Source organism: Mercurialis annua, linkage group LG3 (assembly GCF_937616625.2).
Source record: "Mercurialis annua linkage group LG3, ddMerAnnu1.2, whole genome shotgun sequence".
NCBI classification, from domain to species: Eukaryota; Viridiplantae; Streptophyta; class Magnoliopsida; order Malpighiales; family Euphorbiaceae; genus Mercurialis; species Mercurialis annua.
This window is the reverse complement of record NC_065572.1, coordinates 71,690,934-71,701,967: the sequence shown is the minus strand read 5'-3', so window position 1 is coordinate 71,701,967 and position 11,034 is coordinate 71,690,934. Positions and strand designations below refer to the sequence as shown.

General features: G+C 34.4%; 2 protein-coding genes across 2 annotated transcripts; one reads left to right on the top strand and one right to left on the bottom strand.

Moving 5' to 3' along the window:
- Positions 1–2,377: 2,377 nt before the first annotated feature.
- On the bottom strand, positions 2,378–3,202 carry LOC126674220 (heat shock 22 kDa protein, mitochondrial-like). The gene is made up of 2 exons (XM_050368638.2): positions 2,990–3,202; positions 2,378–2,910 (listed from the first exon to the last, which is right to left on the bottom strand). Exons 1-2 carry the CDS (start codon positions 3,183–3,185, stop codon positions 2,522–2,524), a joined length of 585 nt encoding a protein of 194 aa, XP_050224595.1. The 5' UTR covers positions 3,186–3,202; the 3' UTR covers positions 2,378–2,521.
- A 1,150-nt stretch (positions 3,203–4,352) lies between these two features.
- LOC126675261 (conserved oligomeric Golgi complex subunit 7) lies at positions 4,353–10,369 on the top strand. Its single transcript, XM_050369873.2, has 10 exons — positions 4,353–4,725; positions 4,819–4,908; positions 5,141–5,260; positions 5,383–5,484; positions 5,577–5,845; positions 6,461–6,606; positions 7,783–7,981; positions 8,455–9,130; positions 9,294–9,626; positions 9,930–10,369. The coding sequence occupies exons 1-10, from the start codon at positions 4,441–4,443 to the stop codon at positions 10,206–10,208; spliced, it is 2,499 nt and encodes an 832-aa protein (XP_050225830.1). The 5' UTR covers positions 4,353–4,440; the 3' UTR covers positions 10,209–10,369.
- The last annotated feature ends 665 nt before the right edge of the window (positions 10,370–11,034 follow it).

Below are 11,034 nucleotides of genomic sequence, written 5' to 3'. Positions count from 1 at the left end.
TCAAGCCTTAATTTTTTTAGTAAATCATTATAATTTTAAAAATCAACTTATTTTAATCACATTAATTAATATAATATAAATTATTATTAAACTAATTATAAATATAACATTAACTTATTTTACTCAAATCATTAAAATAAGAAGAAAAATGTAAATTTTAATCAGGAAAACTATGTATAATCAAAATAATAAACAACAAACAATATTTATATTTTTAACTACCTTAAAAAATAATAAGACAAACAATATAATTGCAATAGTGTTTGCCTCCAAATTCATCCATTTTCTTCTTCAAATGGATGTCACTTTCTTGCAAATAGTTCTCATGTATTTGTTTCTGAATCATTACAATCTTAGTGACCATTCTAGTACTTATAACAATACAAACACAACTCTAATTCATAACAGTTGTGCCTGCAAACACCATATTTTTCTTCGCTTGCAATTTGCACTCATCAATGAATATATGAGCTGTACATTTTAGAACAAGCACAACCTTTCCAATCAAAGAGCTCTGCTCGAGTCTCAGTTTTGATGTCTTCAAAGCTACAACTCTAAGATCCAGCTTGCAATTCCACTATATCTCCATGAACAAATACTAATTAGAAATGACAGTGGAAACATCAAAATTTTGAATAACAACACCTTTATTGAGATTCTATAATTTGATTTGTTAATTATATAAAGAATATAAATTACTGCCATTTTTGTAAGATAAAATTAAATTACATCGATTAAATCTCCTTATGAAAGCTACTGCCATGATAAAGATAATCACATCAATGATTCTCTTCAATCTTACCGGCGGTGGATCTTTGGGAGACCACCGTGCCGCCGTTCGACCACCGTGCCGCCGTTCGACCACCGCGTCGCTGTTCGACCACCGCGTCGCTGTTCGACCACCGCGCCGTCGTCTGACCATCGCGCCGCGACCACCGTGTTGCTGGTTTGACCAACGCAGTCCAAGCAGAATGATAATACTAGAGCCGTATTCAATTTTTTGTTCTGTGTTCCATTTGGGAAGAAGAGGGCATAAATGTCCTATTTAATGTTAAAACCAATTTATTTTGAGTAATGAGGGAATTGTGAAAAAAATTCTATTTTTTGAGTGATTACTGCAAAAACAAAAAAAATGAGGTAAAGACACAAGACAAGACCATTTTTAGGGGATTCATGTAAATTACCCATTTTAATTTCACCCCCTTCAACTTAGCACAAAAGAATTAAGAGTCCTCAAATTGATAATTAAAGACAAAAAAATCTACTATAATTTAGTAAAACTGAATCATCTTAATTTGATTTTTTTTCAAAACATAAAATGTATTTAAAATAAATTAAGGAATAGTACAGTACAATAAACCAAATGTTACAAATTATTAACAAAACAATAAAATAATATCTGATAAAATTAAGAATTAAATGTTAAATTTCAGATATTATACAAAATAACTATGTGACTTTTTGGCTCGTATTAAATAAATATATTCAATATCTATAAATAAAAAAAATTATAAATATAATATTAGTTAGCTTTAGCATGCCATTATGTTACACCTAATCAAGAAAAAAGGAAGAGAACGATAGAATTCTTTAGATAAGCTATAGTAGCATGGAGTATAAAGCAATTATGGAGTATAAAGCAAGAAATCAATTTCTGATAAAATAATCAAGACAATCTAAATTTTTAACATTATTTAATCTTGGATTGGGTTAGAGTCATTAATTATATATATTCTCATCTCATGAAATGGAATTTAATATAGCATTTTTTTTATTTTAGCTCGTTCCTAACGTGAGCAATTTTTTTTGCGTATGAATCCAAGATAGTAATGCAAGATATATATGTATATATTCCATGAAGTGCCGATGAAAACACAAATACAAAAAATAATCAATGTAAATACAAAGCCTGTTGGACACGAACCACCAATAACAGATCCAAATGTGAGCCATATGATTATGATGGGCAACTATCTCTTGTGGTTTGGAAAAAAATGTCAATCAAAGGAGTGTATGTGTCCTAATAAATTATCTACGCATACTATCATAGACCATTGATATTCAATTAAAAACATAAATTATATCTTAATTGAAATTAATGCTACATATTTAAAGTTTATATATGACATAATTATTCACATAAGTGATTTCAAGAAAAATCACCTCGTAATTTTGAATCACTTGTCAATCTATTTCAAATAGGAACATATTAAAGAACCTTCTTTTTCAAATGATCGTAGTTGTAACTCACTAAAAATAAAAAACCTAGGTTAACAAGTAAAATTAGAATATTAGATGATGCAAACACTGACAAAAAAATATCAGGATGAAACTAAACCTCCAATTAACTTAAATAACGCAGAAGATTTTAACTCCATTAAACTAAAATATAATACTACTTGATTAGAAATTAGCAAGCACTTAAAAACCATTAAGATCCAAGATATTCTGCTCTAGTCTACTCATCAACTTTACACCATCTAACTATTCCCCAAAATAGAAACCCTAACTTTTTTTCATTCTACTCAACCTTAACATGTACCACATTACCCCTCTCTTCCTCCTTCACCTTAGGCACAACAACCTTCAGCACACCGTTCTTCATCTCAGCTTTAATCTCACCACCCTTGTAAAGTTTCTCCGGCACCAGATCAAACTTACCACAGTATTTCTTGCCACTCTCTTCATCTCGACCCGATTCTTTCGGCTCTTCACCTTTAATGACCAGAGTATTCTGCTCCATGGAAACGTTCACATCTTCCTTAGCTAGACCTGGCATCTCAATGCGCAGATTCAGAGCATCGTCAGTCTCATGGAGCTCCCAGCCACGTCGGATTCTGGTTCCACGGCAGGGACGATTCGTCATGAGCCGATCCATCATCTTCTGAGCTAGGCTCAGGTTGTCCACGTCTACATGTACAGATTATAAGCAAAACTTCGACGTTTACACATTATAAGCAACTTTCTAAAAGGAAATAGAAGAAGTTACCAGTGCGGTGAGAGAGGGTGATGTGATAAGCGTTAGAGTCACGCGCATTTTCATCGTCATCGACGTGGCGAGCAGCGGTGGCGTTAAAATAGCGAGAGGCCGACGGAAATGTGGCGGTTGGACGGATTATAAAGCGTACAGAAGCAGGGACGAGGCTTAAGGAGGTGAGTCTTTTTAGAGCTAAAGAAGAAGCCATGTTTTTTTTTTTCAAAATAATTTCAGACAAGTGAAGTGAGAGGGGAATTGATGAATGGGATTTTAACGTGGAGAAATGAGTAAGGAGCAAGAAATGTTTTGGCTACTGAAACGTGTGGAAGGGCTGGATATTTGTTCCAATTTTGGGCTGGCCTTGTTTATGATTTTTTAAGGGGCTGGGCTTATTTGAGGATCGATGGAAATGCATGTTCTGAATAAAACGATGGTTTTATTTCAAATTTCACCCCTTCAATTTAGAAAATTAAAATTAAAAGTGTCCAAATTGATAGTTAGGAGATATGAATCTATAGTTTGATAAAACTGAATTACTTTAATCTAAATTTTCTAAAAATATATTTTAAGGTATGTTTGTTAGATATTCTTTAAAATTTTATGATAAAATGAATTTTGTTTAGCCGGCTATAGGTTCATTTATCATAAATTATTAATTTAGATATTTAATTTCTTATGTCAAGCTCGATAATCGTTTTCTACTTATATAGTTATATGTATTTACTTCGTCATAGGATTGTAAACCGTTAATTTATCCTACAATACATATCAATAATATTGAACACTCTATTTAGAAAATTCTCTATTGGAATTCTCTATTGGTTATCGTTGTTATTATTGACACATGTTATATGATAAATAGATGATGCATGGTTTCACGTGGCGAACTCGCACAACTTTTTTTCTCCATAAAATTAACCTTTGTTGATTTTTATTTTCTAATTAATTTTTTTATATTGAAAAAAATAAATTCCCTAAATCTTTGAAAATTAAAATCTCTAACATTTTTATCCAATTAGGGCCCCTTTAGAATAATTCCAATTGTCAACTGGAATTCACTTATAAATGAATTACGTATGCAAATCAATTATAAATGAATTACACTGTTTGGAATGAAAAAATATAAAATTTAGAACCGAAATGAATTTTATATATTTAAATTTGAAATAAATTCTAAAATTAGATTTTTTATAATTTTATTCTTGTGTCAACCTTATAAATATTTTATTAAAAATGCCTTAATAATTTCAATTTTAAAAATTATTTTAATATATTTGTTTATCCCAAATATAAAAATTTAGAATTGTAAATAAATTTCACATAATTTTAAGAAATTCATTCATTCTAAAGGATACTTAATATACTTCGTGTTCCAGCATTTTATTCCATGTCGTGGACATGGCTACCTAACTAAAGTAACCATAAGCAAGCAACTGCAAAATAAAAACTGAAGAGCAAACACGATGATGTTGGATCTAGGTCCCTTCTCAGACGAGAAATTCGACCCGAAGAAATGGATCAACTCAGCTTGCCAATCACGCCATCCGCAGGAATCACTAGACAAGCACCTTGTGGATCTCGAAATGAAGCTGCAAATGATTTCCGAGGAGATTTCCGCTTCTCTTGAAGAGCAAAGCGCCGCCGCTCTCCTCCGTGTTCCGCGCGCCACTCGCGATGTCATTCGCCTCCGTGACGACGCCGTTTCACTTCGCAATTCTATCTCTGCTATTTTTCAGAAGCTTAAGAAGGTAGAGCTCAAATTAATTATTAATTATGTGCACTTAGTTAATGAATGGATCTGAAAATGTGGACTGTTGTTTAATGATTTATTATTGATTCAGGCAGAAGGATCATCAGCGGAGTCTATTGCTGCACTTGCTAAAGTTGATACTGTTAAACAGAGAATGGAAGCTGCTTATGATACTTTGCAGGTCAATTTTGCTAATTAGTCCTTAATTTTATACTTGAACAATCTAATAGTCCTAAGTTTGACATTGTATATAACCTAGTAGGAATTGAACCGAGTGGAAGAGTTTGATTTGAATTGAATTTTTGCAATATCATGTGATTTTTTTCTATATATATAGAACTGAATTGAAACCTTGAATTTGTAGACGTTCTAGACATTATGATCATGAATGCGATTGCATTTTGTGAAAACAGGATGCTGCCGGATTAACTCAGTTAAGTTCGACTGTAGAGGATGTATTTGCCAGTGGTGATCTTCCTCGAGCTGCAGAAACCTTGGCTAACATGAGGCATTGCTTGTCTGCTGTTGGAGAGGTAGTTGAAATTCAAATTCCTTTAGCTGTTTGTAAAATTATTATGGGCGGAGTGTCTGCGTACTTTGTTTATCAACTAATATGGTCCGTTACACGGTATAATTTGTTATTATATGTTTCTAGGTGGCTGAATTTGCTAATGTTAGGAGACAACTTGAGGTTTTGGAGGATAGGCTGGATGCGATGGTCCAGCCTCGTCTAACAGATGCATTGTCCAATCGCAAGGTCAAATACTCACTTCCTTGTGCTTGTCTGTACTGATGTTACTAAGTGCGTGCGAAATTGCTTCATGTTCTAGACCATTTACCATAATGCAGATTGATGTTGCCCAAGATTTGAGAGGAATTTTGATTCGAATTGGGAGATTTAGGTCTCTGGAGATGCATTATACAAAAGTTCACTTAAAGCCTATTAAGCAGCTCTGGGAAGATTTCGACTCGAGACAACGAGCTAACAAGCTTGCAAGCGAGAAGCATGAAGTGGAAAGGCTATCCACCCATAGTGATTTTCCTACAGTTTCATTTTTGAATTGGTTGCCGAGTTTCTATGATGAGCTGCTGCTTTATCTTGAGCAAGAGTGGAAGTGGTACTGTTTCTTTCTTGTCTTCACTTTAAGTTCACATTGTAAAGTTTGTCTAATCTAATAGATTAGAACAGCAGTAACACATTTCTTGGACTCAACTTGATAGATCTATTATGTGAGTTAGGTTCTATTCGTATTATTCTTTGAACTAAATATAAAAATTGTGTAGTGTTATTGATAAGAATGGGCCTGATGTGAAGTTGGTTAAGAAGAGTGTTGCCAAGCATTCTGGTTCAACACATGGAAAATAATGTCATTCAGTTTATTTTTTATATTATATGTATATAAATTAGTGTCCAGAAATGCTCTGCATTATAAATGAACTGACTGCTCGATCTATTACCTAGTTCTCAAAATCACTGTTTATTCATGATTTCAAAATTCTTTTTAATTCTAATTGTCTTTTACAACTTTATTTTCTTCTTCAGTAATTGCATTGGTGTGTTCTTATAATTTGATTTGTGAAAATAGCTTTTCTCATATCTTCGGGGGTCGGATAGCACTATAATAGATATAGATTTCAACATGTATTATTTCAGAAATCATCTCGTTTGCCTCTGATCATTTATTGATGCCTTCTCATTTTTCCTATTTTCTCATCATTGAACGCAATTGCAGGTGTATGCTCGCTTTTCCAGACAATTACAAAATTCTTGTACCAAAGCTCCTAATTGAGACAATGCAAGCAATCGGGGCGACCTTTGTTTCACGTATCAATTTTGCAACAGGAGATGTTATTCTTGAAACAAAAGCACTTGCCAAAGGTTTGATGCACATTCTTCTCTGTTACTTTATGAAATCATATTTGATATGCATCATTGTTTATTAATCTCATTTACTGCTGCAATCTTATTTTTAATTGAGGTAAAGATATATATTGTCACCTGTAAAAGTATTAGCTGGCAAGCTTTTAAGTTCTACGAGCAGGTTGAGTAAAGCAAGATGATTTTCTCAGACCTGATTGAGGGTGCTGAGTTTTGATAGATCTTTTGAGGTTTTAGCCAGATGCTGATTTTTTTTTTGCTTGCAAAATCCTTTTCATTTTTTTAGGTGATATGCATATTTTCAGTTTTTCAGTCATTAACTAAAAAACTTTAATTTGAGTTTGTCATGTATTTTTCTCTTTCTCTTTCTATGTGGATATGATGAAATTCAGTTTTTAGGATTGCCGGTTTAATACCAGTACATTGTTACCTAATCTGGTCCAACCCCCCCATGTTCTGGTACTTCTGCTCCAGAACATAGTTAGTCGGCACACCAAATAACCGTGAGTTGGGCACTAGTTCTCCAAAAATAGAGATCCCTTTTTGGTTTCAGATTAGGTTTGAGCCTATTTTGGTGATAGCGAAAACAAAAGATGAAAGAGGGGGGGAAAAGAACAGAACTTGCAAGTTTGTGAACCAGAAAAGGGAAGACATTAAGTTATTAAATATTTAGCATAGATAAGTGAACAGTCCGAAAATGTACAGTTCATGTATCGCGTTCCGAACTAAACTTATGCCCCAGAACCATAAAACATATTTCGTAACTGAACCTGTACCGTAAATGGGCACAATATATGGTCTAGGTAAATCTATCAGTACATATATAGGTTAAACACTTTAGGAATTTCCTTGAGACCGTTGTGTTTTTATTTGACAGGTTAAAGCTTTACTATAATGGCTGTCAATGCTGTCACAGTTTCACAGACTCCCAACATAGTGATTATGGCATCCATTGATTGGGGTGGGTCTTGATGCACATTTATTATATGTCATTAGAAAGTAGTAATTTATTTGTATATTCCGACAGTTGGCATGTAACATCTCACGTTATGTTTGTGCTTTCATCTTTGAATCGGCAGATGCAATTTTGTAGTATTTGATGCTGCTTTATTCAACATTTTTATGATTTAAAGATGTGATTTACGTCCCAGCTGACCTTAATCGTTTTTTTCTTAGGCATATTAGATATTCTGTCTGGAGATATGCCAAATGGTGTCAAGATTCAAACAAAGCATCTGGAGGCCCTTATTGAGTTGCACAACATGACAGGGACCTTTGCAAGGAACATTCAGCACTTGTTTTCGGAGTCTGATCTCCGAATTTTATTGGACACTCTGAAGGCAGTTTACCTTCCTTATGAATCATTTAAGCAGAGGTGACCATTTTCCTCCAAAGGCAGACGCTTTTAATGCCTATATTCTTAGGAGACTGAATGTCGAAATCATTTTTTTGGCTCGGCGTTAGTTTAATTTGAAGAACAAGTGATGATGCACCTTATTTGCATTTAGTATGAGAGAAACCATGAAGCTATCTGTTGCTTTGGAATTTACATCATGTATATCAGTGCCCTTGGATTATTTCTCCATTTTGGTCATTACATGTGCAGACTCTAGTTGGTATTAGTTCAATTTTCTATGATCATGACTAAATCTGGTATTATGCGTATGTCTGCTTTTACTTGGACTGTCAATAGAGGTTCAGATATTGATAATTTGTAGATGCTACTTTGACCTGTTTTTTCATTTTCTGTTAAGTACTCTCTTTTGGCCTTTGTCTGTCTTGATTAACATGCGAAAAAATGTGTAAAATTGTTTTCCACTAAGTAATAAAAATGTATTTGTTGTATAGGTATGGACAGATGGAGCGTGCCATTCTTTCTTCTGAGATTGCAGGAGTGGACCTAAGGGGGGCTGTTACTCGTGGCGTGGGAGCTCAGGGAATTGAACTAAGTGAAACAGTTCGAAGAATGGAAGAATCTATTCCTCAAGTCATTGTACTTCTTGAAGCAGCTGTAGAGAGGTGCATTAACCTTACTGGTGGCTCTGAGGCAGATGAACTGATTCTTGCACTTGATGACATAATGCTACAATACATCTCTCTACTGCAAGAGACCCTCAAGTCTTTAAGAGCTGTCTGCGGAGTGGATAATGTCAGTGATCCAAAGAAAGACACAGGTTTGGATAAAAAGGAAGGTGGCCAAAATGTACGCAAAGCTGACTCGGTATCAAATGAGGAGGAATGGTCAATTGTCCAAGGGGCTTTGCAGATACTAACAGTTGCAGATTGTCTAACAAGCAGATCCTCTGTGTTTGAAGCATCCTTGAGAGCCACTTTGGCTAGACTGAGCACAAGTTTGTCTCTCCCGGTATTTGGATCAAGTTCAGACCACATCCAGGCACATGTTGGGAGTAATGCTGGAAGTGGGGAGCCGCCATTGGGTGGAAGGGCTGCTTTGGATATGGCAGCTATCCGGCTTGTTGATGTCCCTGAGAAGGCTCGGAAACTATTTAACCTTTTAGATCAGGTACAACTGTATGAGAATTTAGTACTTTTGAGTTCCTTTTCTCACTGTTCCTTTTGTGGAAAGATAAGAAGGTTATGGGCTGTTCAAAGATGCCTTTATTTCTTCTTTGGTCTTTCGATGATTGTCGGATTACAGTAACAACGTTCTTTGTGTCATGTTGCAGTCCAAAGATCCTCGGTTTCATGCTCTTCCACTAGCATCACAGAGAGTTGCAGCATTTGCTGACACAGTGAGTGAGCTTGTGTATGATGTCCTCATATCTAAAGTACGGCAACGCCTCAGTGATGTGTCTCGTTTGCCGATTTGGTCCTCAGCAGAGGAACATAGTGCTTTTCAACTTCCAACTTTTAGTGCATACCCACAATCATATGTAACCAGTGTAGGTGAATATCTTCTTACCTTGCCCCAACAGCTGGAGCCCCTTGCTGAGGGTATATCTAGCAGTGATGCCAACAATGATGAAGCTCAGTTTTTTGCAACTGAATGGATGTTCAAGGTAAACCGCTTGCATATCAAACACATTTTTCTAGCATCAGTTTAACTTCTTGCTTTCTTCTTTTCATGCTTTTTATTTTATCAAGTATATGGCTTGCGAATGATTAAGAAATGTTTATATCGATCTAAAGTTCGAAAAGCCCGATAGTACTTAGTTTGTGGGATCAGGCTGTATATAATCTTATTGGTTTTGGTAGGTATAGAGACAAGAAGAAATAAATATACATAGTTATGCTTATGCAGTCTTCCCCGTTTGCCTTTGGTAATATGTAGCTAATCTGACTGGAATATTGTTCTATTTTAGGTTGCGGAAGGAGCCACCGCTCTTTACATGGAGCAGTTGCGCGGAATTCAGCACATAACGGATCGGGGAGCACAACAGCTGGCTGTTGATATCGAGTACTTGAGTAATGTGCTTTCTGCTCTATCTATGCCCATCCCTCCCATCATCGAAACATTCCACACATGCCTCTCAACTCCAAGAGACCAGCTGAAACATCTCGTGAAATCAGATGCAGGGAACCAACTTGATCTACCAACAGCAAACCTTGTCTGTAAAATTCGGCGGATTAGCTTAGATTAAGATTATGCATATCTATTTCTTAATATAATTTTTGATGTATTCTTTGATTTTTTTTTTTTTTTATATATATACGTTTTATACATTAGAGGGTAACTATATTAGGTGTTCTATTCTTATCCTGATCTTGAAAAAATATGTGAGCCTCCCTTGCTTTCTTGTTATTGTTTATTTCTTCTAGTATATCTTTCGAGAGATTTTAAAATGAAAAAGCAAGGTTTCATGTGAGATCACCAAGGGGTAACTGTTTGGATAATTCTTCGCTTTTTTTCTTCAAATATTGCCATTGGACATCGGAGTGAGCAAAAACCTAATCAAACTGCAAAATGAAACAAATTGTTCTGAAATTCAATTGATTGGTTAAAGTGGTTAATACTATCTGATTTGTTAGAATTTATGAAAAATCTGGTTTTCTATTTTGGTTTCAAGGCTTGGCTCATTGAACCAAATTTCCATACTATGTTTTAATTTTCATATATATAAATGAAAACATCAAATTTATTAGTATTTGTTAGTACTTTAATTATTTTCTCTAAAATATCACTGATAGTTAATTATAAAAAATAATTGGTGTTTTTAAAATTCATAATTAAAAATTGTTATTTTCTTTTAAAATTGTGAACCAACTAAATCAAATCGTTAAAATTTAAGACTTCAATTCACCAAATTAAAATAACCATAAAGCAAACTAGTAAATTTTGATTTCAATTTTTATAGGGACGGATTAATTCAGTTTTGGTAATTTGCAAATCAAACCGAACCGTGTTCATCCCTATTTCAGCTTTTCTCGATGATGGATAAGCGCTTGGTCTTTATCCTTGTGAAAACT

What these genes read in the sequence shown, in the direction of transcription:
- LOC126674220 (XM_050368638.2), bottom strand. Translation starts at nt 3,185, where the DNA reads ATGGCTTCTTCTTTAGCTCTAAAAAGACTCACCTCCTTAAGCCTCGTC. An exon ending in CACCCTCTCTCACCGCACTG is followed by an intron (nt 2,911 to 2,989) that starts GTAACTTCTTCT and finishes CTGTACATGTAG; the next exon opens with ACGTGGACAACCTGAGCCTA.
- LOC126675261 (XM_050369873.2), top strand. Translation starts at nt 4,441, where the DNA reads ATGATGTTGGATCTAGGTCCCTTCTCAGACGAGAAATTCGACCCGAAG. An exon ending in TTTTTCAGAAGCTTAAGAAG is followed by an intron (nt 4,726 to 4,818) that starts GTAGAGCTCAAA and finishes TTATTGATTCAG; the next exon opens with GCAGAAGGATCATCAGCGGA. An exon ending in TATTTAACCTTTTAGATCAG is followed by an intron (nt 9,131 to 9,293) that starts GTACAACTGTAT and finishes GTCATGTTGCAG; the next exon opens with TCCAAAGATCCTCGGTTTCA.